This window comes from Heteronotia binoei, chromosome 11 (genome assembly GCF_032191835.1).
Source record: "Heteronotia binoei isolate CCM8104 ecotype False Entrance Well chromosome 11, APGP_CSIRO_Hbin_v1, whole genome shotgun sequence".
NCBI classification, from domain to species: domain Eukaryota; kingdom Metazoa; phylum Chordata; class Lepidosauria; order Squamata; family Gekkonidae; genus Heteronotia; species Heteronotia binoei.
The window spans coordinates 56,297,776-56,324,482 of record NC_083233.1 but is presented as its reverse complement, the minus strand read 5'-3'; the positions used below and the strand labels follow the sequence as shown (position 1 = coordinate 56,324,482).

The 26,707-nt window shown below is 42.5% G+C and overlaps 2 protein-coding genes across 4 annotated transcripts in view; one reads left to right on the top strand and one right to left on the bottom strand.

Annotated features, from left to right (window-relative positions):
* TAOK3 (TAO kinase 3) overlaps positions 1 to 274 on the bottom strand; it is a 155,358-nt gene extending 155,084 nt beyond the window's left edge. The window contains exon 1 of one of the 3 annotated variants that reach the window (XM_060250267.1): positions 52 to 274. The gene's annotated coding sequence lies outside the window, so the exon portion shown is untranslated. The remainder of the gene's footprint in view (positions 1 to 51) is intronic. The other 2 variants (XM_060250272.1, XM_060250269.1) reach the window with 2 other exon arrangements.
* A 4,170-nt stretch (positions 275 to 4,444) lies between these two features.
* Positions 4,445 to 26,707, top strand: part of SUDS3 (SDS3 homolog, SIN3A corepressor complex component) — a 34,991-nt gene continuing 12,728 nt past the window's right edge. The window contains exons 1-10 of the mRNA XM_060250266.1: positions 4,445 to 4,835; positions 6,753 to 6,822; positions 8,852 to 8,907; positions 10,234 to 10,305; positions 11,125 to 11,144; positions 12,374 to 12,530; positions 12,985 to 13,080; positions 14,970 to 15,031; positions 20,143 to 20,164; positions 21,676 to 21,781. Of these exons, the coding sequence (XP_060106249.1) occupies positions 4,610 to 4,835; positions 6,753 to 6,822; positions 8,852 to 8,907; positions 10,234 to 10,305; positions 11,125 to 11,144; positions 12,374 to 12,530; positions 12,985 to 13,080; positions 14,970 to 15,031; positions 20,143 to 20,164; positions 21,676 to 21,781 (887 nt within the window). The 5' untranslated portion in view covers positions 4,445 to 4,609. The remainder of the gene's footprint in view (positions 4,836 to 6,752; positions 6,823 to 8,851; positions 8,908 to 10,233; positions 10,306 to 11,124; positions 11,145 to 12,373; positions 12,531 to 12,984; positions 13,081 to 14,969; positions 15,032 to 20,142; positions 20,165 to 21,675; positions 21,782 to 26,707) is intronic.

Below are 26,707 nucleotides of genomic sequence, written 5' to 3'. Positions count from 1 at the left end.
GGAGAACAGCCGTCCCCACTCCGTCACAACCGCTGTAAAGTATTTCCTCACCTGAGTCGAGGCTGAGGGGAAAAGTTCTTTGGTGCTGCCCGGGCCACAAAGTCGCTGGGTCGGTCTCAGTCCAGGGGGGCCGCGCTCCGAGCCCGCCTGCTACCGCTTGCCTGAGGTGCGGTTCCTGCTTGCCAGGCGCGGCCAATCGCGTTCGACCGCATCGGCGCTCAGCTCCCCAGCCTCGAGGTGAGCCTTTTGCTGTGTCGCCTCAGAACAAGCGGGGCGGGATAGGCAGCCGACTGCTTAGCCTGACCGTCCAAGAGACAGGGAAAGGAAAGGGGCGGGCAGAAATGGAGTCGTCCAATGCCGTTAGAGAGGCACTTCCGCGTTCCAGTGGAAAGCTGGAGAGTCTCCCGCAAGCAGAAATAAACAGGAGCCTTGTGGCACCTGACAGATTAAGACATCTTTATTCCATTATGCTTGTACGTTCTGGTCCAGGAAAGCTCCTGGTAGATTTGTTTCGTAAAGACTCTTTAACTTGGGATAAGGCTCCTATTTTGTTTGCTGCAGCAGAGTAACACAGTTATCCCTCTGGAATTGTTCCCATAAGAAGGCTTAAAGGGGTGGGGTGCGCACGTGAGCTCGAAGCCATGAGGCAAGGGGAAGTCCGACGCTCCTTTCTGCCATGCCCTTAGCGACTGGCCTAAGGACCCGTTCGGTGCAATTCTAGAGAGTCACGTTCACACTACGTTAAGTAATGCATTTTGCAGTTTGATTTTTACTAAGAATAGCAGAAATCCATTTGCAAAACACATTAGCATAGTGTGAACACACACACTATTTGTTGCCCCAGGTTTCAGATTATCCTGTTAAAACCAAAGAACTGAGCAGGCATAGTGGATCCTTCCTGCCATCTTTATCCATGGGTAGATCTAGATGGGTAGCCATGTTGGTCAGAAGCAATAGAACAAATTTTGAGTCCAGTGGCATCTTTAAGACCAACAAAAATATATTCAAGGTATGAGCTTTTCTCTGCAGGCACGCTTCCTCAGATCTGCACACAAAAGCACATACCAATAAACTTTTGTTGATCTTAAAGGTACCACTGGACTCAAAATTTATCCATAGGGGCTGCTTTTTTGAGAGAAAGACAGCAGGCATACAAATATTTTAAATAGCTATTTTAAAGGGTCCTAGATTAGGGGTGTCAAATATCTGGTCCTTGGGCCAGAACCAGCCCACCCAAGGTTTTAATCAGGCTAATCGTTCTTTTCTCCCCCTCCCGTTCTCACCCTTTGAAGCTCTGAAGCTGCCAAATTTCCCAGCTCCTTCTGCCTTTTTTTTTGCCAGCTGCAGCAAAAAGCTATGTGGCCTTACAAAGAAAATGTGGACTGGATTTTCCATTAAGGTCTCTGTTTCAATGGAGTGGAGCTCAGTTTCACTTTCCAGCGTTCCCATGACCAGTTGAAGCTGTTGTTTCCTGGATTTGTGCCCTTGCTGATAAAGAGTTGCTGCTTTGAGCCAGTTTGTCTCTGCTGAATGGACCTGAGAACTGGTGCCTAACAAGCACTCTAACCTGGGGGATAGCCAAAGGGGGATATTACACTGGAGAGCCACTGCCAGTCTCAGTAGACCCCAGGGAGGGGAGTGAGAGAAGCTTGCAAAGTCTGGCCATTTCATGTTTTCCTAGCCTCAAGCATTTTATATTTTTAGTTTCTGTTGTGCTTTTTCTTGATGTTTTATTTTAAAAATTGCATCGCCAAATCCCAATATTCACCCATCTTTCTGTTTTAAACAAAATATTGCAAGAGTTTTAAGCATGTTTGTATTTTAAGTTAAAAATCTTTGTTTGTGTCCTTTACAAAGTTTATATCTCTGCTACCTGGCATTACATATTATGACATGCATGGCCCAGCCCCACAAAGTCCCATTAATGTCAGATCCCTCTCTCATAACAAATGAGTTCAACACACCTGTCCTAAATGTTTTTTCACACTTCTCAGTGATCAGCGAACAGAATGCAGAATGGGGCTTTGCAGAGAGAACCAAACCTTAGTGGCTGGGTATAGATTGTGCTGCCATGTATACGGTGGTATTTCTGTGTGCCTTCCCTTTTTACCATGGAAATGAACGATCAATATTAGTTTCTGTAATTCAGAATGAGGCTTTGCAGAGAGAACCAAGCCTCAGTGGCTGGGTGTAGACTGTGCTGTCATGTATACAGTGGTATTTCTGCGTGCCTTCCCTTTTTACCATGGAAATGAATGATCAGTAATAGTTTCTATAGGGCAAAACTACAAGTCTGCACTCGGGAATACTGTTGCAGAGCAGACAAAAGTCTTTACCTGTATTACCTCCACCTAGCTTACCAACACTCTCCTTTCTTAGGCTCAGCTGATGTGGCCATGTTGACCCATAATTTTGTAACCTCGTTGAATGATGCCATCCAATGCACTAAGGGCTAGTTAAAGGAAAATTTTTCACCTGTCTTAACACAGTTACATTGCTAGCCAATTTGTTTTCAAATACAATTGAAGGAGTTGGTAATAAAGCCCTTCATGGTCACTACCCGCATAGGTAAGACTCTCTCCTCCTATATATCCCCAGGTGCCAGCTATGGATTTTAGGCTGCCACCTACTGGCTATTTTCTCACGTAAGGCAGCCTTCCTGGCATCAACCAAAGCTTGTATCTTTTCTACTATAACATTATGGAACAAACTCTCCAAGAAGGTGAGTGGAGCACCAATCACTGGAAATCTTCAGGAGGTGCTGAAATGCCATATTATTTACCAGGGTTTTAACAGGGTATAGACTGTAGGCATCTGGGGTGGGGGGGGGTGTATCTGGAATTTTAATCTATTTGTTTTGAATTGTAATGTTTTAATTATATCTTATAAGCCACTTTGAGTCACAGAGAATGGTGGGATTTAAATATTTTAATTAATTAAAAAATTCTTCCATCCCTAAAACTAGGTGGCCTGACATTCACTTACATGAGCTCTTCAAAGGAAAGCAATACATCCCTTTGAGCAGGAATACGCTAGGAACTATATTATGTGTCTTGTACCTTCGTAATTCACTTTCTATGTTGTTTATGATATGTCAGGCTTAGACTTCTGTTTTCTAGCTCTAATCCTATTACATCATAGACTGGATGTTTAATGTTTTCTGATTTGTGTTTTTTATCATTTGTGAGCCGCTTTTGAGTGTAGTGTCACCCCAGAGTCGAAAACGACTGGTGCTTGTACAGGGGACCTTTCCTTTTGAGTGTAGCTGAGAAAAGTGAGTAATAAATGAAGTCCACCAGTTTGTTAATCAGTTGTTAAATAAATAAATTATGCTGGGTCATGTATAGAAATCAACAGCAGGCACTGAAACGTGCTCAAAGAATAATTGCAACACCTGCATACTGTATGTACTATGGCAGGGGTGGCCAAACTGGATCAGGAGCCACATGTGGCTCCTTCACCCACATTATGTGGCTCTTGAAGCTCCCAGTGCCCCATTGGTCAGCTTGGAGAATGCATTTGTCTCTTTAAATCACTTCTCCAAGCCAAGCCATCTGGCGACTTGGACAATGCATTTAAAGTTATAGTTGCTCCCCCGCCACCTCCCCCCATCTGTTTGACTTCCTTCCTTGTGCCTCTCAAACATCTGACTTTCATGTCTTGCAGCTTTCAAAACATCTGATGTTCATGTCTTGTGGGCTTTCAAACATCTGACATTTATTCTATGTGGCTCTTGCATTAAGCAACTTTGGCCACTCCTGTACTATGGTGTAGAGCTTGCCTCTTATTTCTGCTTTAAGGATCCTGTCTTGCTCTTGTAAGCATTCAAATGGGATTATATCGGCTGTTCATAAATGTCGTCCTTATCCTTAGTAATAATTATCTTTTGAGTCCAGTAACAAAGATATCTTTGTGTCCATGCACACAAAAGCTTATACTGAGAATAAAACTTTGCTGGTGCCATTGGACTCAAACTTTGTTCCGCTGCTTTAGACCAACACGGCTACCCACCTGAATCTACGTATCTTTTGTAACCAGTCGAAAATTAATCAATTAACCAGTAGTCAATAACCAGCTGTTGCAACACATGTCCTTGATTAATTGTCCTTAAAGATAGTGAGTAAATGCCTTTATTCATACATATGATAACACCCTGAAAAGAAACGTCTTGGTTCTATGAACAATGACAATATCATTTTTGGAAACACTAAGAATTATGATCATCATCATCCAATATCTTCAGGATATGATTTTCATACAGCTAGTATATTATGTATATTTACATACAGACACACACACCTCTCCCTCCGCCCCCATCCGGCGTTTGCTTCAATTTCTCCTGCTGAGGCCAGATCTCTGGAAGCACGCCTCACGCCTGCGGCGCCATTTCTTACGTCTATGGGTGAAGCCCTGGGACAAACAGGTAGGGAAGCCGAAGTGGGCGAGTCAGCTCCCCCCGCCTTTCGCAGGGACCCGGAAGTGGCTAGTGCGCCTGCGTTCAGAGGCGGGCCCGCTCTCGGCGCTGTCTGAGGGGAAGGAGAGAAGCCGCGGGAAGCGCGTCTGCTGCTGGCGGGGTTGCACCTCCCGACCTCTTCCTCGCACCGTCGTCATGAGCGTAGCCGCGCTGGTCTCTCCTGCGCTCCCGCCCGGGCCGCCTCCGCCGCCGCCTCCTCCTCCTCCTACCACTGCTCTGCCCCCGGGATCAGGCCCTGCTGCCGCCGCGGCCATCGCTGCCGCCGTCGCAGCCGCGGAGAGCTATGAAGAGGAAGAGTTGGACAGCCCCGCCGACGAGGAGGATGGAGAGCGGAGCGGCCGCGCGCGGGATTCGGACGAGGGTGAGCGAGTGGTGGGGGCCGCGGCTCCGGGCAAGGGGGGATTGCTCGTGAACAGTCATCCCTTCTCGGTGTGGGTCCTTTTAGTGAACTGTCCGCTGTGCAGACTAGTCCTGCCTTCCAAGGAGACCCCTTTAAGTAGTCCCTCCTGCTGATCTCAAGGCGGGTTTACTCGCTGGCAAGTGTGTAGAGAGTTGGGTCTAGACGGGCTCAGTGCCGGGAGTCGGTGGGCGTGCAGCAGAGACGAAGTGTATGTCTGTTTCTTCCCCTTGGGGAAACAGAAGAATTATGGATTAGTTTTAGAAAGATATGCAGAGAAGTCTTTAAACGTGCAGAAGTTTGGAGTTATTTGGTCGTAATAGATTCCCTTTCAAATAATTATTTTTCTTTTAAAACATATAAATTTTTTCTCCATTTTTTTAAAAAAAGTACTTCAAGTAGAAAATAGTCTGAGTTTAAACAACTGAAGGGGGGAAAGCAGAAGATAATGTTTCATTAAGTGTTTTAGTGGAAGCTGGTGATACGAAATGGGGTAGGATGGAAGTTGCTCATCTGCATAAACATTTCTGTGGTTCCTGCGATGTGATCAGTAATCCAGAGCCCAACTAAATGTAGAGCTTTTTAGTTGTTCTACTACACATGTAATTTAATACATTGTATCATAATTGGTTTCTTCATCTGAATGCAGAACTGCCCATTAACTACCTTAATTACATGGTATGTGAAGAATTTCTGAGACTTTCTGCCCCAAGACAGCATTGATCGCTCACACTGATAGTTTTTAAAAGAGCTAGAGAAGAGTTGATGTGTCCTTTCAGTTCAGTCTATAGTGACTTTTACTGGGAAATGAAAATTTTGGTGGGGTTGCTCTCAACTGAGCTGCTAGGGTAGCAACCTTTTCCCTTCTTATTGAGAACATTATGGGTTTGATCTAATCAGTACTGAATGAGAATGTTGGGCATGTAAGGCATTTCAGATTGAAATGCAAAGAGGCTGAGAAAGCCAGCTAAAGAAGCTAGATCTAATTCTAAATCTAATCATTGGAAATACTGAGGGCAGCCAGTAGAACTCTCTCTCTTTTTTTTACAGAGCAGTTTTGTTTAGGTGTCAGCTCCAGAAGCTTTTGGACGTAAATAAGGTGTTCTGGTTTGTCTGCCTCTTCTGCTTCACTGTAGGACAGTGCTACTCAAGAAGCTGGCTTGTGAATTCACAAGTCTGAACAAACTGTAGTTATCATGAAGTGTTAAAGGACCAGCAACAAATTCTGGCACCAACTAATCTGGATTTGTTGAGCTGTCTGCATTTGAATGCCACAGTTAACTGGGGTTTGTCCATGATTTGTTTTGATGGTTGAATGCAGCTGCTGTATTTGGGAGTTGTGTTGAACTCAATGTAACATCAGAGAGTAGATAAGAAATGAAGTTGATGGAAATAGATGTTGAACCCCTATTGTCATATCTGTTCAAACCCATGATATATCAAGAGCCAGTTAAGTGCACGAACTCCTATCTGGGAGAACCAAGTTTGATTCCCCACTCCTCCACATGTAACTGCTGGAGTGACCTTTCCCAGTTCTGGGAAAGCGCTCTTAGCCCCACCTGCCACTCAGGGTGTCTGTTGTGGGGAGGATAAGGGAAAGGAGATTGTAAGCTGCTCTGAGGCTCCTTCAGAGGGTGGGATATAAATCCAATCTATTCTTTTCCCTCTTCTAATTTCAGATTTTGAATAGCAAAGATAAAAAGTAGAGCTGATCCAATTAGTGTCTTTTTCATGTGTTTCTAAAGATTTTTTCTTGTAAAAAGAATGCACTTATTTTCCTTTAGTTATTTTAGGGGGAACTTCGTGGTTGGAGGGGCAATGCTTGAAGTACAGTGTGTTGCTATGCAACTATTTGACTCTGATGGTTTTTATGTTTTTCAGATACTGAGGATGCTAGTGAAACAGATCTGGCCAAACATGATGAAGAGGATTACGTGGAAATGAAAGAACAGTAAATATTATTATTTTCCATTTGATGTTATAATTGCTTTTTCTGATGGAAAACAGAACCACCAACTCTAAGGTAGCTGTGTGTAAAACGGATCTTTGTGAAGGGCCCACCAATGTATATCCTATAACTCATCTGTCAAATTAAAAAGAGCACCAGTATTTGCTAATAATAGAGGTGTTAGAATTCTTTACATAGTTTGTAAATCAGGAAATCCTGTAGATCAGGAAAATCTTTACTTGACTCATCTAGCCCTCTCTGTTTGGTGATAATACAGCTGTGAGTTTTGGGCCCTGGAGCAAGGCACGTTGCTAGAGGTGCCTTTCCTTCGCCTGCCAACATCCACAAAGCAAATGTATTATCTCAAAGTTATGCCCATGTTTAACTGCATGTTTCTTTCCATCTCTTGCTTATATGAAGGCAAGGTTGCAAACCACATTTTTTGGCTGCTGCCACTTCATTTAGAGAGGTGGTTTTGCTAAAACTTGGCACAGACTTGTGGCAGCCACCCCGCTGAGGCAGGACCCTAAACAGCTGCCCCATTTTATCCTAGGCTACCTGTCCTACTGCCATCTGACTTTCTTTTCCTGATGTTACTGCGAGTTGATGTTGACTGTCATCACTGTGGTGTTTTTTTTTAGTACTGAGGTATTTAGACTGGCCTCCCCCATAGAAACTGTCCTCAGTGATCTTTTTTATGATCTGCCTTGACTTTTGCTGTCCTTTATATAGAGACAACTACTGCTAGATTTTATTTTATCAGATTTATATCCTGCCCTCCCCTGATGGGCTTTCTGAAGGAGGCTTCTCCTCTGCCTTGTCTGTCTACAAGAGTTCCTGATTGTATTTTGGATTTTTTATTGCAGTCTCTTTATGCTCTGCTGTCCAAATCCCTCTGCTTTTACTATCTGTTCCATTGGAAAATGGCTGAACATCTGCTTTGCGTGCAGAAGCTTCCATGTTCAATCCCTGTTATTTTTATTTAAAAGGATCAAGTGGTAGATGATGTGAAAGACCTCTGCCTAAGACCTAAGAGTTGCTTGCAGTAAGGATAGATAATACTGACCTTGATAGATCAGTGTTCTGACTCAGTATAAGGCACCTCATTTATTCATGCTGATGACACCAAGCTATCCTGCCCCATACTGGACTATTCCTAGACTTTCCCCCCTTTGCATCTCCAACTGCATACCTGACACTTTCCTTAGATGTCTCATTACCGTCTTAAACTCAGCATGTGCAAGACTGAACTGATCTCTGCTCAGTTACTGTCCATGTCACCATAACCAACCAACCATAGAGCCTGGGCTTTTTGATCCTGCAAAAAACTTGGCCCTTTTCCCTCAAAAAATCCTGCTTCATGCTTTGCCATCTTCTGCCTCAGTCTTTGCAACATACTCTTTTCCAGCCTTTCTTTGTTACATCTAATTCTTTCTTCCTATTTCTAGACTTTCATTGTGACAATACTTTTCTTCATCCATTCTTCAAGTCATGTGATATCCTCAAATCTCTGTGTTGGCTTCTCATTGCAGTTCTTCATCTGCTTTTGTACCACAGCAGCTGTAATACAGTGAAGCAATTTCCAGTTAGTCTGACTTGTTTTGATGGTTGTGTAGTGAACTTTAAGCATACCCATGGCACTAGCTTTGTCTGGGCCACTGTGGGTCCCTTTTGGGCTCTGAGGTGACCTCACTATGATGATGTTACAACTCAGATTTCTCCAGGCATATCCCGAAGCTGCATTTGCTGTACAATAGGTTTTATTTAATATGGCCAAGATATTGCTGTAGCTGGAATGCCTTGATATAATTATCTGCACCCTTTTTATTGGATGTCTTTGAGGAGCAAACTGGGGTGGGTGGCCATAGTGTATGAATGAACTTTAGAATTACTGAAGTTATGTTATTATCCTTCACTTGAATGGGACAGATCCCAAGGAGCCTCATATGACTGTAGAATAGAAGTGATCAAGGAATGGGGGGAAAGAAGGTTAAAGTAAGCATTGTGTTTCCTTGTGTACATCTTTTTGCAGGATGTATCAGGATAAACTGGCATCTCTTAAGAGGCAGCTACAACAACTGCAAGAAGGTAATGTTTCAAAATTGTGACGTATAAGAGTTCTTGAGTTCCTAATTCTGCTTTTCTCTAATATCAGGGTAGCTAAATAAAATTGGGTGCACTTTTTGTCATCTTGATAGCTGCAGTGCTCATGCTGAGATTCCAGAACTAGCATGTTATCTCCGCTTCCCTTGTTTTTCTGACTTCAGCCTTCAGCATCAAGTTAAAAATAAAACTGGATGTCAGAAAAAGGCAGAAGAAAAGCAGTGCTTGTTAATAATACTGCAGATTCATCTGCAAACAATGGAACATGCCAGGTTTGCCATAATTGTTTTTCTTCACATACATGCATTTTTAAACAACATTCTGGGCAGCCATTGTCATTCCTGCTAAACACCTAGTTGAAGAAAAAGGAGACCATTGACCTGCTGAATACATCCGTTGCTTGCACCCTGCATAATTTCTTGCTGGAATGGAGGGTGAAGATAATTAGAGTGAAGCAGTGGTGGGCTCCAATCAGTGTGTCTGCATACACATTTCTCATTTTGCAGAACCATGAAGCAGCCTTGTCTGACTTCTTTTAGTGTCCTTTTGTCTGAGTGTTCTGGTATAATTACTGCAAATATACAACACATTTCTGCTAAATTACCCAAGACACTTTACAACTTAAAATAAAGGCTAAGATGCTCTGTGCAGATGAGAGGAGAATAAAATTCAAGGTACCCAGTTGTTTCTGCTTGTCACATTCTTGTATTCCACCTTTACTCCAGATTAGCTCTGAGCAGTGTTCATGGTTCTTCCCTCCTCCATTCTTTTTTCAAAAAAACTCAATGAAGTCAGGCCAAAAGAGCAAGTGTAATCCAAGGTCATGGTAGAGCAGGGGACTTGAACCTGGGGCTTCTCAGTCCTAGTCCAACATTCTTTACAGTACTCTGGCTCTTCATAAATGTTAATGGAGGGGTACCTGATGAAACTGAGGTGACAGTTTTAGTAGGTGAGTAGCCAAATGGCAGTTCATATCAGCCAGTGGAGAGAATGTCCCTTTTTAAAAATTAGTTCCCATATTTTTGAAATGAAGATGTTGGCTGTGTGTGGATAAAACTGCTTATGCTTTGGCAAGAACAAAATGTATAGTTTGTGCTCTGTACAGGCACTTTGTGGAGCATCTACCCCCCCCGCCGCCCCATAGCAATATCAAGGCACTAGCCCTGATCAGCCATCAGTAATGTCTTAACTCTGTAAAACAGTGAAATTAGGAGAAACTGTCGGTTGTTTAGGAGAGGGCATTTGTTTCCTTTTTCTGAACTACTGTGGGACAGTAGTAATGCCTTGTTTTGTAATACCTTTTTGAAATAGGTACTTTACAAGAGTATCAGAAAAGAATGAAAAAACTGGATCAGCAATACAAGGAGAGGATACGTAATGCAGGTGAGTGTTTTGGATTCCTGATAGCTTAGTTGAGTCTTGGTTGTTTTCTAAGTACAAGGTGTGTCTATCAGAAGAAGATAGTTGTCCATTTAACACAAGGATGGGATTCTTGCATTCAGTCATGTGTGCATAGTTGAAAGTAATTTCTGTTGATTTCAGTGAAACCTTTTTCCAAAGCCATCCTGGAGAGGTTTCAATCTTTGCTGAAGAGTGAGAATGGGGGGCATGGCAGTATCATTGTTACTCTCTTTTTTTGTTGATGAAGTTGTTCTTAATTGAATGCTGTTCTGGGCAGTGACTGATAAACATGACCTTCTGATAGAAGGGGATAATTTAAGTGTATAACCTACACTGTTTGCTAATTACTGCAATATAAACCTGCCTATGGGCCCAAGTAGAACCAGTATGCCCTCTGGCCTCATACTTGTGGCTATTCAAATTGAACTGTTCCCACAGCTGAAAAGCCAACAACAAGGCTTTTTCTAATGCTGCCTTTTAGTTGGCTGCTTGTAGGCTGAAAGATACAAGCTGGGAAACTCTCAGACGCAGAGGGAGAAACTGACTGTGCACAGAAGAAAGCAGCCATGAAGCAGGAAGGTCAGCAGCAGCTCAGTAACCAAGCACACGTTGAAAAGGGGCCTGAAGCTCATTCCGAGTTGAGTAGCAACTTCATTTGTTGCCTGGTGTCCTTCCTCTCCTGAGTGAGGAGTATTGGGCCACAGAGGATGTAGGTGGAAGATCTCTCGGAAAGGAGATTTTGTTGGAGTTAAATGTTTGAATATGACAGTAAAATAATTCAGATTCATCTCTTTTTTTCAGAGCTCTTTCTTCAGCTGGAAGTAAGTGTGACTTTTTGTTACATTTTTAGGGAAAAGGAACAGTGCTTTCACTTGAGATATTACAGGCATTTTGTTGCTGTAGAATATTGTTCAAACCATTACTCCCTCCCACCAAGAGTAACTGAGTGAATCCCAAGTCAAATGTAATCAAATCCTTGTGTCACTGAGTATATCTTCCCAGGCATAATTTTGTTCTCACTACATGTGCATCATGAATATTATCTAATGGTTAGTATTGGGCTAAGATTCAGGTGGAATGGGGAAGGCCTGCATTCAGATCCCCGCGTAGCTGTGACTCTAACTGGTTGATCCTGGGCCAGTTGCGCTTTTGTCCGTCTAACCCAGTGGTTCCCAAACATCTTTGGGCCTCTGCCCTCTTGGTTCCATAAACTCATCCCAAGTGCCCCCTACCCTGTAAAAGCATTATTCAGAATAGTAGTTTGTATGACCCACTAAGGACGATAACAACAATAAGATTCAAAATAGTATCAATTGATAGCAAATCTATTCAAAATCCAATTAAAGCTTTTTATTTCATTTATTCAACAAAATGGATGACATTTTGATCCATTGATACTATTTTTCAAAGAGTGAAAAAACAAATCCTTATAGTTTCCACCAGATTTCAGCAGTATGCAGAGGTAGAAACTTGAAATACAATTTACCAACATGGTACCATAGCCTGATAAGTTGTGACTAAATGAACAGCTTAGTCAAAAGGGCCCATATCTGGCATCCCCCTGTTACCCCCTTGCATTTTAGCTCCCCTTGCTCCCACTGCTCTCCCAGGGGGCAGTACTGCTCACCTTAGGAACCAATGTTCTATTCTGACTCACAGAGATCTTGTACCCATAAAATGGCAAAGATGAGACCTTACATTTCTCCCTGGTGAAAGGGTAGGATAAAAAATGTGGTAGGTACACCACAGAATTATTAAGAACGATGCCTATAATAAAACATGCCATTCCCTTAAAGTGGCCTGATCTTTACCTGAGTCCATCCATCTTCCATGTATTTAAAGAGCATATAGAAAGATATAAAGCCATTTTTATACATGTGGTACCATGCCAATTGGAATTGAGTCTTTCTACCAAGTATGCAGTAGACCACAAGAGGCTGCTGTAAGGATATTTTCCTGGATAATAGGTCTTATTCTAACTCTAGTAATTAAATGGAATTCTTGGTACTGTGGCTGTGTATGTCTGCTTACAAGTTGCTTTCTTTGTTAGACAGAGCAGGTAGAAAGAAACTACATCAAAGAGAAGAAGGCAGCCGTGAAGGAATTTGAAGATAAAAAAATTGAGCTGAAGGAAAACTTGATTGCTGAGTTGGAAGAGAAGAAGAAGATGATAGAGAGTGAAAAGCTAACCATGGAGCTAACGGGCGGTAAAGTTGCCAAAAATGATGACATTGGGGGTGGAGGGAGGAATAGAACCCATTAAGTCTGTTTATGCAATTGTATTATCTGTTGTTGAATCTGAATTTCTTTTCATGCGTGGGATTTTTTTACCTCCTTGATACGGCAATGAAGGACCATATTGTGTGGGCCAATCCAAAGATTTAGTTGGAAGTAATTGCGGGTCTAACTATGAAATGCCTTAATTCTTCATCAGTTTGTGGTGTAGTATTGTGTGCCAAGGGCAGTCTCTGTGTTTGTTTTGGTGTCTAATTCTTTATCAGATTAGGTGTCTAATTCTTTATCAGATTTGAGACCAAGACTTGGTAAATGGAGCCTGGAGAAAAGGTTATTTTTTAACTACTGCTGAAATGCAGCTCTTCCTTATATTCTGTTTTCTTAAAACCCTCATGGTCTCACTGGCTAGCTGTCTCTATTTCACAGATTCCATGGAGGTGAAGCCTATTATGACAAGAAAATTGAGGAGGCGACCAAATGATCCTGTTCCCATTCCTGACAAAAGGAGGAAGCCAGCACCAGATATCCTTTTAATTGTTTTATTTATTTAGTTAAAATATTGAAAGACTGCCTGTTAATCAAGGTTTTCATTCATGACAAATAATTGAAATGCCAGAAAAGCAGTACTGAATCAGTAGCAGTATGCCAATTAAAATGGTAAACAAATTAAAATAGCTTAAAATACTAAAAGAAATAGAGAAGACTTGATTTAAAATCCATCAAAACCACTATTTACGGTAGTACTTACTAACTAGTAATTTTCTGCTACAAATGCAGTGCAGTTTAGCATTTATTTAAAATGTTTTTATCCTGCCTTTCCAGGCTTCCAGATAAAAATGCATAAAATAATAATTTCCTGCACAGCAGCAAAAATGAACTGGAGACCTGGATAGATAGTAACATTTTGGCATCCAAGACAGAAAAAATTGGGCTCCTGGCAAACAGCAGTGTGGTGGACAATTTTGCATATGAGGTGTCACCATAGAACAGGCCCCCTGTTAGGAGGCCTCTGGCAATGGGACACTTAAGGCAGGAACCCCAAAGGCAGTCTTCATTCTGAGGCACGTTCACAGAGCAAGCAGTTCTTCAAGCGCCTTGGTCCCAAGCTATTTATGTATGTATGTGCTATCAAGTTGCAACCGACTTATGGTGACCTCAACAAGAAGTTTAGGAAGGGGATTGAAAACAAATCAGCCAGTATCATAATGCCCCTGTATAAATCGATGGTGCGGTCTCATTTGGAGTACTGTGTGCAGTTCTGGTCGCCGCACCTCAAAAAGGATATTACAGCATTGGAGAAAGTCCAGAAAAGGGCAACTAGAATGATTAAAGGGCTGGAACACTTTCCCTATGAAGAAAGGTTGAAACGCTTGGGACTCTTTAGCTTGGAGAAACGTCGACTGCGGGGTGACATGATAGAGCTTTACAAGATAATGCGTGGGATGGAGAAAGTAGAGAAAGAGGTACTTTTCTCCCTTTCTCACAATACAAGAACTCGTGGGCATTCGATGAAATTGCTGAGCAGACAGGTTAAAATGGATAAAAGGAAGTACTTCTTCACCCAAAGGGTGATTAACATGTGGAATTCACTGTCACAGGAGGTGGTGGCGGCCACAAGCATGGCCACCTTCAAGAGGGGTTTAGATAAAAATATGGAGCAGAGGTCCATCAGTGGCTATTAGCCACAGTGTGTGTGTGTATATAAAAAAATTTTGGCCACTGTGTGATGCAGTGTTGGACTGGATGGGCCATTGGCTTGATCCAACATGGCTTCTCTTATGTTCTTATGTTCTTCCAAGGCAAGTGAGAAGCAGAGGTAGTTTGCCATGGCCTTCCTTGGTCTCCTGTCCAAATACCAACCCTGCTTAGCTTCTGAGATCTGATGAGATAGGGCTATACCATGCCACCTTCCCTCCCCCAAGTTGTTCAGGACTTTAAAAATTCTTGAGCGTTTTGAGCTGTGCCTAAAGACCAAAAGGCAGCCATGGAGCTAAAGCAGTACTTTTTCAGCCTTCTGAAGAAGTGCAATTTGTATTGAATTATCTTTCAAGTAATCTGTGTATTGCAGTGGGAGATAGGTCTGGTACATGATTGCTAAAAGATTTGCTGGGCCTCGCTGTTTTCTAACCTGGCATTCCTTTGCTAAAGGCCATTGCAGAGCAAGTTCAGTAATGGCAGACAAGCTGTCTTTTCAGGGAAATTGACCTGTCCTTGCTGATTGTGTCTCTGGAAGCTTGTCTGGACTTCAAGAGTGACAGCTTCAAGGGAACTCCAAAATTCCCAGAACAACCCTGGAAGCCTCTCTTTGGAGTTCTCATCCTCTACAGTTTTGACCTAAGGGATTTTCTGCTCCAGTTCATACAATATGTCAAGTGTAATGCCTTGGTTATTTGCACCTTAATTTAGATCACCTCAGCTTAACTACCTTCTAACAGATGAACAGATAATGGAGGATCTGCGGACACTTAATAAGGTAAGAGAGTTCAGTGTTAGAAGCTCCTCAGCCAGCAGGCAGGAGAGAATTGACTTGTCCTCCTCTTCCTGAACAAAAGGCAGGGTCGAACAGTTTAGATATATCCATTTGGCAAAGAATCCCTTCCCAGTTCTTGGCTTTGCTTTCTCAGCAGATGGAGCAAGTTTTAGGGGGCTTCTGCTTTAAGCAGGAAGCCCCCGCCACCCCTACCCTGTATTTTCCATTTGATTTGGTCTATGCTGATTTTTTAATTTGCTTTCTGTATCCATGTCTTAGTCACCAGGGGCATGGGTGGGGTGACCAGACCCTAGCTGTGTTGGCCCCCTTGAGTATCTGCACAATGTATAGCTCTTCCCCATCCCCCACAAAGGCAAAGGACAGGTACTCCTTGTCCACAGCCATCTCAGGCAGAGTGTGGCAGCTGAGAGGGCCCCCCCCCCTTAGCCATTCAGCAGTAGGCAGGAGTGGGAATATTCTCTTGGTGCCAGCAGCACACAGGAGTCCCAGTTGGGCAAATACACCAATGAACAGTCTTGGTGAGGTTGAGTCAGCATGACACTACCCTTCTCAACAGCTTTCCAGAGCAACATGGAGGGTTAAGTTGGTCTCTGTTAAACACCCCTGACTTGTTGCTCCTGCTCATCCAAGGGATACTGTCCTTGCACTTCATTTTTGTGGTGAGTGACTACTTTGTCCATGCAGTTGAAAAATGATACCACACTGAACTCAGGAATCCCATTCCAGATTAGAGGAGGGCACCCACTCTGGGGACACCTCACTGTTCCTGTCCTGTTCTAGTAGGCTATTGTTCAGGCTATGGACTTTTCTTGTATTGTTCCCAAAGTAACTGATATGTTAATGTAAGGAAACTACTACTGCTTTTGATCCCTGCTTCAGTGCTTGCTGGCGAAGGTTCCTACCAGGCATGAATCTTTGGGGAACTTTTTCTGTGTTCCATCAAAGAAGTCTTTATGCAGCTGTTATATTCTTGCCCAATACGGTTTACAGCTTGTTTATACATACTCCTTACTTAGCTAAAGTCAGTATTATTTACTGCACTGCAGTGTTATTTACATCCTTGTTCCTTTGCAATCTTGTTTGTTTTTTGTATTGGAAAACTCCAATAAAATGTTAATTACCAAAGATGCTTTTGTCAAAACCAAGGCCAAGAAGAAGGTGCTTTTTTCTGCTTCCAGGAGAGGAGGGCATAAGACAAACTAGAATATATCTAATTCTTCTGCCTCCTGCTAAAGTTGTTCATGATGCAGGCACCCCATTGGGCTTCCTGGAACAAGCTGAGGGCTGCCCCAGTATCTACTACGCAGATTGGAACTGGATGAAACTGGGGGGGGGGGCTTTGTTGCAACACCAAAGCCTGTGGCAGTCAGATGGTTGTTTCAGCTATTCCAACACACTTGGAAGGCAACCATGGTAAATTGTGGACACTGATTGCTGCTCAACTGCGGTCAAGGCATGGAGTAGAAGAGAATTTTCAAGGCAGATTCACTGCAATTCCTATAAGGTCTTCATAAGTCAGTTGTGACTTGGTGGCACTTTCCACCAACCAACCCCCCCCCCCCCCCAGTATTCCAAAGAGTACATCCTCAGTGTTATTGAGGAAATGACATGCTCAGTTTCTACCTTGCCTGTATTTAGGTATGATTCTGCTCTGGAATGCCTCTCTCCTGCCTTCACATGAGAGCAGGGCTGATGTAGTTATTTCCTTCAGCGTACACACCAGCAGCAGTTCAGCATTTTTTTGGGAGTGACGGGTATGATGACACTTGCGCAGTATCACCGATAGGACAGATTCAGTGAGGGCTCCTTGCTTGTTTTTTCCTGTTAGGATGGTTTACTTGTAATCATCTCCAGCTCCTTCCTACGGAGAGATAAGCGTTGGTCCGCTGTTTAGTCAGGCAGAGTTAATCCTTCCCTACCCATGAACACATGAAGCTCCCTTGGAGTGAATCAGACCCTTGGTCCATCAAGGTCAGTCAGTGCTGTCTACTCAAACTGGCAGAGGCTTTCCAGGGCCTCAGGCAGAAGTCTTTCACATCACCTACTACCAGATCTTTTAGCTGGAGATGCCAGAGATTGAACATGGGACCTTCTGCATGCCAAGCAGATGCTCTGCCAGTGAGCCACAGCCCCTCCCATTTACAATGTACATCCTGTTGAATAGATGGGATGTGCACAATATGCCCAACTTCTCTCTTCTCCAAATTAGTATTACTAGGGCTTTTTTTGTAGCAGGAGCTCCTTTGCATACTAGGCCACACACCCTGATGTAGCCAACCCTCCAAGAGGTTACAGCGCTCTTCTTACACAGCCTACTGTAAGCTCCAGGAGAATTGGCTACATCAGGGGTGTGTGACCTAATATGTAAAGGAGTTCCTGCTACAAAAAAAGCGCCCTGTTATATATATGGTGAGTTAGCGTCTTGAAACGCTTATAAATGTGGTGCTCAGTTCTTACGTGGAAAATGAAATTAAGACATCTCCCAATATACTATGTCCCTGAACTTTGGGGCATTTTTAGATAACTACCCATTTACTAGAAAAAATCAGATCTTGAGGCATTTCTGTTCTTCTGTGGGGCATCAGTGGGGTACAGACTATTTCCACACTGCCCAGAAAGATGAAATTCACCCCACAAGCTGTTAAAAACATGCTGGCTACTAGTGGATGTCTGCAATTGAGATGTTCTTGCAGTTGGTAAATAAATAAAAGCCTAGTCATATTGGGGACAATTCCCCTACCCTCCTTTTGGCTGAGCTGCGTGTTGCTCAAAGAGCAACCCCACCCTTCAGCCCTAGGACAGACGAGGATTAGACCACTGAGTAAACTGCTAGGCAGTAGCTGTTGCTAGGCAACCAAACTTGGTTCTGTCAAAAAAAGGCAGGGGAGGAGGCTCTTTCCAGGCCTGTTCGAGCTTTGAGGAAGAACTCATTGGGGCCAGTCCTCACTAGGGTTGCCTGCTCCAGGTTGGAAAATTTCTGAAGATTTTGGGGTGGTGTCTAAGGAAGCCAAAGTTTGGGGAGGGGAGAGGCTTCAGTTGAATATTATGCCATAGAGTCCACCCTCTAAAGCAGTTATTTTCTCTCTTGGGAGAGAGCTCTGTTGGTTGGAGTTCAGTTGTGATACCAGGAGATCTTCTGGCTCCACCTGGAGGTTGGCTGCTGTAGGCCTGGCAGTACCCACTGGGTAACTTGATGCCAACTGATTGGAATGACATAACTAGGCCTGGCTGCTTGCTACTGTTCAGCAGCAGCTCTTCTATTTCAGCCAGTGTGGTGTATCGGTTAGTGCTTCAGAGCAGGGTCTGCCAAAGCCAGGTTCTTGCTGTGGCAGCTGGTTGGGTGATTTCGGACCAGACACAGACTTTCAGCGTAACCTAACTCACAGAATTGTTGTGCAGATTGAAAAGAGGAAAGGAGAATGATGTCAGCTGCTTTGGTCCCCACTGTGGAGTCTATACTTTTCCTAGGTAGAGGCTGGGGGGGACAGATGCAATGCCATAGACTCTACCCTTCAAACCAGCTATTTCCTCCTGGGGAACCACTGTTGCCAATCTCCAGGTGAGGGCTGGAGATCACTCAAAATTACAACTGCTCTCCAGACAGCAGAGACCACTTCCCCTGGAAAAAATGGCTGCTTTGTAGGGTGGACTCTGTCATTATACCCTGCTGAGGTCATTTCCCTCCTGCTTTGGTCTCCACTGTGGAGAAAGACTGTAGTTTTCCTAGGTAGAGGCTGCAAGGAGGGGGGAGGAGATGGAAAGCTGAAGTGAGATCACTTCCCCTACAACAAATATCTGCCTTGAGGTGCATACTCTATGGTATGCCATAACAAGACCATGCCAGGCCAGAAATGAAAAACAAAAAAAAATCAGATCATACCACAAGCACATGCTGATGCTAAATGCCACAAGGCTGAATATGACAGGAAAAAGTGACAATGCACTGTAGGCAAAAGGAATGCTGAGCTTCAGTGTCTGAATGATCATTGTCATTCCATGACACCACAGCAAATTGACTGAGTGCCCAAGGCTGGGGCACTTGCCCAGAGCCTCTTTCTGTAGCCCATTGTATTCTCTCAGTGGGCCTTATTCCTAGTTATTAATAATTGTCTATACTTGCAAAGTACAAACAATTTTTTTAGGTACATAGAGGTATGTTTTCTGGTCATAATATTGACGGGGGACATCAAAGTGGTACAACACATACTACTAAAAATCCATATAGATTTATCAGCATTTTTCCTGTAGGTAATAAAAAATACTTTCAGAATGCAAAAGGATGCTGAGGCTGAAAAATGGATTTGGGCTAAATAGCTTTTTGCCCTCTTTTGACTCGCTGACTCCCATACTGTGACTTTTGAAGCAGAGGTATTTCAAAAGCAGTTTGGCAAGTTATATGGAAACGAAGCTACTAGTGAGAGCCATAAACCCAAAGATTCTTCAGCTGTGAAACTAGTTGCATGTTACTTTCAATTCTCGCTGTAGTTCAGCATATAAAATCTACATATTGCAAAACATGCAAGTGCCCCTTTTGAGAATTGTGAAGCAAGGCAACAGTTCCACTTGATCACTTCTCTTTATTACTATGTGAGCTGCTGCTCCTTATTAGACAGTAATAGTTTTTGTCAAATTTACACATATGTGAAAACATTTCCTCTTGCGGTAGCACTCTAGGGCTTTAAATGGCCCCATCTGTGTCATGGAAGGTGGAGACAGTTGTCATAGTTGTTTAACAAGGAAAACCCTGTTGCTTTAATCCCAAAATAACTGCAGTTAACTAGTTTTGGATACAAATTGTGTGAGGAGGCATCTTCCAAATTTTCAAATCATATTTGGCACAGAGGACAAAATGTATGTGCATGCACATGCCTGCATGCTCAAATTGCAAAATATCACTTTTCTGGAACCTGTCAGGAGTGCTGCTTCATTCTTAGAAGTTTGAGTCCCTGATTAAAGCTTTATTTGAAGATTTCCTGTCTTGTATTAAGTACTGACAGCCCAAATTGAATTGCTACATTTGGTTAGTGATTTCTCTGTAAATGATTTGTTGTAGTTATCTCATAAATCACTAAATTCTTTGTTTTTTCTTGTAGCTTAAATCACCTAAAAGACCAGGTAAGCAGCTGTAGGCATCTTTGCTATAGTAATTTTTCTTTCTATGTGACTTAACTATTATGTATCATTTCATGTAGTGCCATAGATGCGCATGGTGTTTATAGATAGCTTGACTTGGACTACTGTAGTTTGCTCTTTGCTGGAAGTCTTAGTCCATGGAAGTGAATGGAATGCAAAGCAGAACAGGCAACTGAAGTTCCAAGTCTGGTAATGACTCTGAGAAACAACCACTGTTCGAAGTAGCTCTAGAACTCTCAAGGTTTATTTTGTTTTAAAGTATTGAATAGCTCAGCAAAGCACAGTTTAGAACAATAAATTACTTAATAAAATCATTAAAAATAACAAATAGGTTGGGAGAAAAATGTCAGATTCAGTAATAGAATGCTATATCTTAAAAATAGAACATGAGTAAAGCCAAGATCAGTCAAAACAAAAATATCTTTGACTGCATGTGGTGCTAGCACTGATGAATCTCTGAGAGGAGGTTTTTCCAGATCTGACAGTCAGTGTGGTATAGTGGTTAAGAGTGATGGACTTTAATCTGGAGAATCTGGTTTGATTCCTTGTCCTCACAGGGAGCCTTCTGGGTGATCTTGGGCCAGTCACTATTCTCTCAATACTCTCTCAACTCAAAAGGTGCCTGTTGGAGGGAAAGGAATGGAAGGTGATTGGAAGTTGCTTTAGGACTCAGAGTAGAGAAAAGTGGGGTGTAAAAGGCCCTGTCCTCAGTTGCCACACGCCTCAGCTGTGTGGGAGGGGGCACACAAAAGAGAGTTCTAATCAAGGCTGTACAGAATCCTTGTACACTTGGTGGAAGGCGGGTTTGGTGTAGTGGTTAAATGTATGGACTCTGATCTGGGAGAACCGGGTTTGATTCCCCAGTCCCCCACTTGCAGCTGCTGGAATGGCCTTTGGTCAGCCATAGCTCTCACAGAGCTGTCCTTGGAAGGGCAGCTTCTGGGAGAGCTCTCAGCCCCATCTACCTCACAGGGTGTCTGTTGTGGGGGAAGAAGATAAAGGAGACTGTAAGCTGCTCTGAGACTCTGATTCAGAGAGAAGGGTGGGGTATAAGTCTGCGGTCGTCTTCTTTCCAATTATAAAACAATTTTCAGGCCCTCAGAGAAAGATAGAAAGTCAAGTGCAGGGAGGGGCTGTAGCTCAATGTTAGAGTGCCTGCTGAAGATTCTGGGTTCTGTCTCTAGTATATATGAGACCTCTGAACATGACTGACTTTCTCCAGGGTCTTGGGCAAAGTAGTTCTAGGCTAGTTGGGCTTGCTGTCTGAGATTTTAAGGTAGAGAACTGTTTTCTGCTCTCTCTCTTCCCAACTTGGTATGAATCAGATCTACCTAAGTTTGATTACCCTCCTAACTAGTGTGCTTTATTTACCAGTGCTTGTATGTCTTAACATAACATAACCCTTGTCTTGAAGTCATGGTGTTTAGTGTTGCACTCACTAACGGTGCTGTTTGGATGTTATACAGCATATAAAGCTCAGTCTTCTGTTCCAGCATCTCCTTCATCACCAGAGCACCTGCCAGCTACACCTGCTGAATCCCCAGCACAGCGATTTGAAGCAAGGATAGAAGATGGCAAACTTTACTATGATAAAAGATGGTGAGTCTTGGCTTGGAAGATTTGGCTTGTTTCAGACTCATCTGTGCGAAAAAAAGGACATGTTTCTCTGCTAGTCTATACAAAGTTTTGTATCTTGCTGTAACTGAATCTGTTCAGATCACCTCAGAAAGGCTATCATGGAGTTGGAGAAGGTTCTGACAACCAAAATGGCCATCTGGGGTGGCTTGTTTTCTAATTTAGAAATACAAGCCATGGGAAGGTGTACAAGGTTCTGAAAAACTTGCTTAGATGGCTTTAAAAGGGTTAGACAGATGCATGGAGGACAGCATTATTCATAATAACCAGATGAACCTCTGTGTTCAGAGGGCAGTAAACCTCATTTTCAGTAGCCTGAGGACAAACAAGGATAGGTTTTTGCTTTCATGCCGTCTCTAGGTGTCTGTGGTAATACATGCAGAAGACTAGCCATGTTAGTCTCTTGCAGCAAAATAAAACAATCAAATGGCACCTTGAAGACTAACCAAATTTATTTCAGCATAAGCTTTTGTGAGTCAGATCTCATTTCTTCAGAAGCAGAGTATTCACCTGAATAGGAAAAGAATACCAAATGAGACAGTTCTTTGGTCTAATCCAGCAAGGCTGTCTTTGTGCCCTTTCATGTTGGGAGCAATTTGAAGCTAGAGAGTCTTTCTGGCATGGAAATATTGTAAGCTGAAGGCCCTGTCTGTTGTCTCTTGCCTGGAAAGTTGGTGTTCTTCCTTTCTCCTTATGCAGTTGCTGGAGTTTCCCCAACTCCTCTCTTGCGGCTTTTAGTGCAAACTTTTGCTCTTGCTGCATGCAACCAGAGACAGCAGCTGTGGATAACTTCACCCTGCTGGCTTCAGAAAGCAGCTGTAGGTTCTGCAGACCTTAGGCTACAAGGTGCACATGGAGACCCCTTCTAAGCTGTGGGGTCTTATGAGCAAAAATTCTACTTTGTGAGCTACTGTCATTAAAGATGTGAGCAAGTAATTTGCCTACTGCATAAATTAGCTTGCTCTGGGGCCATCTTTTCTGAACTAAGACAAAAATGTGTGAGATGGAAGCTAAAAAACTGTGACCTGGCTCACACTAACTCAGCTTAGAAGGAACACTGCCCCTAACCTTGGACAGCACTTCAGCACTGTGCATTGTGGAAGAGCCTCCCCTCAATCATAATATTGCTGCTTTGCCATAAGCCAGAAAGACCAAAGCCAGGAGCCTGGAGTTCATTCTGTGCTGATGCACGGTACTACTCTGCATTCTTGAATTGCAAAGAAAGGCAGGATATAAATATTTTAATAATTAATAAATTCTCTGCAGCCAAATGTAGCATTAGACTTTCAGAGAGGTGACAGATACCCAGGAGCTACAGCCAAATTGCTGCCATAGTTAAATCATCTGAACTCCTGGTGTTTTTCTCTCTTTGTGGCACAAGGTGGCAGAATATGATAAGAAGTTGCTGTCTGCTAAAGGCGATTGAAGGACTTTTGTTTCCAATAATGCCAAACTCTAATCCCACTTTAGAGATGAAAATCTACATGCAAGAATTAAGATGCTTCTCCAAAGTATAGCATATATGGAACATTATTGGCAAATTGTCCAAAATCTCTTAATGAGCAGACCTGTCAGAGGAATTGTTCTATGTTGAGATATGCTGTTGGTGATGACTCCTTCCTTGAGAATTCCACTCTACTCTGCTGTCACATCAACCTAAATGCTACCTATAAATCTCCTGATACTCCCTAATCGAGAATTGATGTCTTTTTGCTCTTGAGAGTATTGACTAAAAGGTGCAATCTTTTAAATGTTTGCCTCATAGAAGATTAAATAAATTTGAGATCTGTTTTTTGTTGTAACGGCTGAGGTCTGGAATTATAATAATGAATTTTTAATGCTTAGCTAAGTGTGAGTTTTGCTATGAAGAAGAGGTTCTGTAACTGAACAGAGTGATAGGATACAACCAGTTTGGTGTAGTGGTTAAGTGCATGGATTCTTATCTGGGAGAACTTTGGTTGATTCCCCACACCTCCACTTGCAACTGCCTTGGGTCAGCCATACCTCTTGTAGAGCTGTCCTTGAAAGGGTAGCTTCCGTGAGAGCCCTCTCAGCCCCACCTACTTCACAGGGTGTCTGTTGTGGGAGAGGAAGGTAAAGGAGATTGTTTCACTTTCAAGTTGGCTGTTAGCAATAATAATAGAAATCAGCAATGTAACTCCAGTCTCACAAAATCAAACAGATAACATTGGAATCTCCAGAACAGGGCAATGGACAAATAATCTTATGCATTTCCAAAAATTTTCACCTGGTTTCAATGTTCCCTCTAAGCTGCAGAGTCTTGTGAGCAAAAATTCTACTTTGTGAGCTACTGGTCATAACATTGTGAGCTACTGGCATTAAAGTTGTGAGCTACTGCATAAATTAGTGTATTCTGGGGTCATCCTAAGACAAGCTAAGACAAAAATGTATGAGCTGGAGACTAAAAATCTGTGAGCTAGCTCATGCTAACTCAGCTTAGAGGGAACACTGCCTGGTACCTAAAAGTCAGTGCTGTTTGATTAGCTGCAGTGAGAGGCTGCAACTTGTAGGCTTATATTTTTACCAGGACTTAGAACTGAATTTATTGGTCAGCATCCAAAGTTTGTTCTCACTCAGCTTGCTGAAACCATGGAGCCCATCTAATGTAGTTGCTCAGTCCTGACAGATGGATTTGTTCAAAATGTCCCCTTTGGAGAGTGAATGAAACACATTTTTCTAGCAGACATCTCAAAAACCTGAGATGGTTGAGGTATTCAGAGCAGGAGTGTCCTTCCTGCCCATTTTAAATGCACTCTGTGCAAGTTCATTGTTTCATCTTAGAAAACTTACTATGGCACTGTCTCTAAGGAGAGTACTCAAGGAAGTACTACTTAGTTGAGCAAAAGCATTGATTAATGAATCCTTTTTTCATCCTGTCCTTTTTCCAAAGTACATGGTTGTCTCAAATCTATTGGTTTATTTACAGGGCTTTTATAGTTCTCAAATGTTATTGCTAAAAACATGTATATAAAACAGCTGAAACTAGTTAAAATCCAAAATGGAATCACCAACTAACAATACTCTCAGGATCCACAGAAATTTGCTATCAAAGGCAAAGCAGAAAAGCAGCACCAAAACACCCCATGTAAGAGCATTCCAGAGTTCTGGGGCTACCACTGAACAGGTTTGCTTCTTATAGGCGCCATTCTGGCATCCAAATACTTTGGTGTATGGTCTGACTAACAAACCTTAAACTGGGAAAGTCACACATGAGAGGTACTGTACAACTCCAGACTGTTTATGGCCTTTGAGGTGAAAACATAGTACATTGAATTGCACTTGGAAACAAACTGGTAAAGTGATATTTATTTTAAACGTTTCTATGCCACCTATCCACATAACTAGGTCCCAAAGGTGACAAACATCAAACATGTAAAATAATAAAACAGTATTTAAAATGTATATGTAAAATATTTTAACAATGCAGTAAAAAGTTATAAACATAAAAACACAGTACAGCTAGGGAGAAGGGCCAGTAAGAATTTACTTGGGTGTACATTAAACAAAGCAAGTCTTTGTCTGCTGGCAGAAGACAGTGATGGAGACAGACAAAGCTCCCTGAGGAAAGAATTCAGTGTCACATCTGAGAAGTGTCGCATACTCAGACGGTTGGGACACCCAAAACAAGGCCTTCCGAAGGTGAACAGAGTGGATGAGTAGGTTCATATAGGAGAAGGTGATCCTTAAGAACGGCCAACCAGAGGTCATTTCAGTGAGCTCCGAGCAGGGAATTGTATTTAAATTCAGCTTTCCATTGCACTGGATCTCCAGGCAGCAGGTGTGACATGTGCCATTTTTGCTTCAGTATTAATCTTTGCTTGCTTTCAATGGTATCATTGGGTATTTCATTTCTGTGCTCCAAACTATATAACATTGTTCTCCACAATAAACGTTTTGATTTCTCCCCCCCCTCACCGCAATCATTGCTATGAGAGGTTTTGGTTTTGATTGATAGTAATAATGCCTTTGCAAAGTAGTTAATATTTTAAAGTAACTTAACTGTGGGAGGACAATTTTTTAAATATATAGTTTGGAGATTTTAATACCAAGCATTAAAAAGAACAAAACACAAGAGCTGAAGATTTGAGTACTTATTCCCCCCTCTCCTCTTCCTCCTGATGTTCTCAGTGGTTAAGGTTAGGAGTGGGCTCTCTTTGACTCTTTAACAGCATTTTGCTGATTGCCTTCTTGCAAAATGGAGATTTGTTGGTTGACGTTCAAGTTGTATACAGAGTTTGGTTGACAAGGTCTGCTTTTTCAGCTGATTTGTCCCAATTTATTTATTTATTTTAGTCAATTTATATTCCACCCTTTCCCAAGAATGGGCTCAGGGCAGATAACAACATAATAAAATAACAATTTAAAACATACATTTAAAATCAGAATATAGTGCAATGAACACAAAAGAGTAGTGTTTTAACTGCACAATGTTTTAGCTATGGAAGAGATGATAGTCATAAAATCCAGTTACGTCTGGAGAAGGGAACCTTTCCTTGTAGTGCTGTAATTAAGGGTCCTCCAGTGAAATAGATTTAAGTAGGTTCAGGATAGATAAAGTAGTCTTGTGGCACCTTGTTTGTTGTTACTAAGATCCTGTTTGTGTTTCAGTGGTTTGGATTGTTTTTGGTTTTGCTATGCACATTCATTTCTCTCCTGTCCTCTCCACTGCTTCCTGTGCAGTGCATATTACAAGCCATTCTGGGCATAGAGCAGGGGCCACTGGGGATGTATGTGTGTGTGGGGGGGGGGTAGGTATTTGTGAAGTTCCTGCATTGTGCAAGGGATTGGACTAGATGACTCTGGAGATCCCTTGCAACTCTGTGATTCTATGATTTCATTAAGAATTCCATTTCTTCTGTTGTATATATA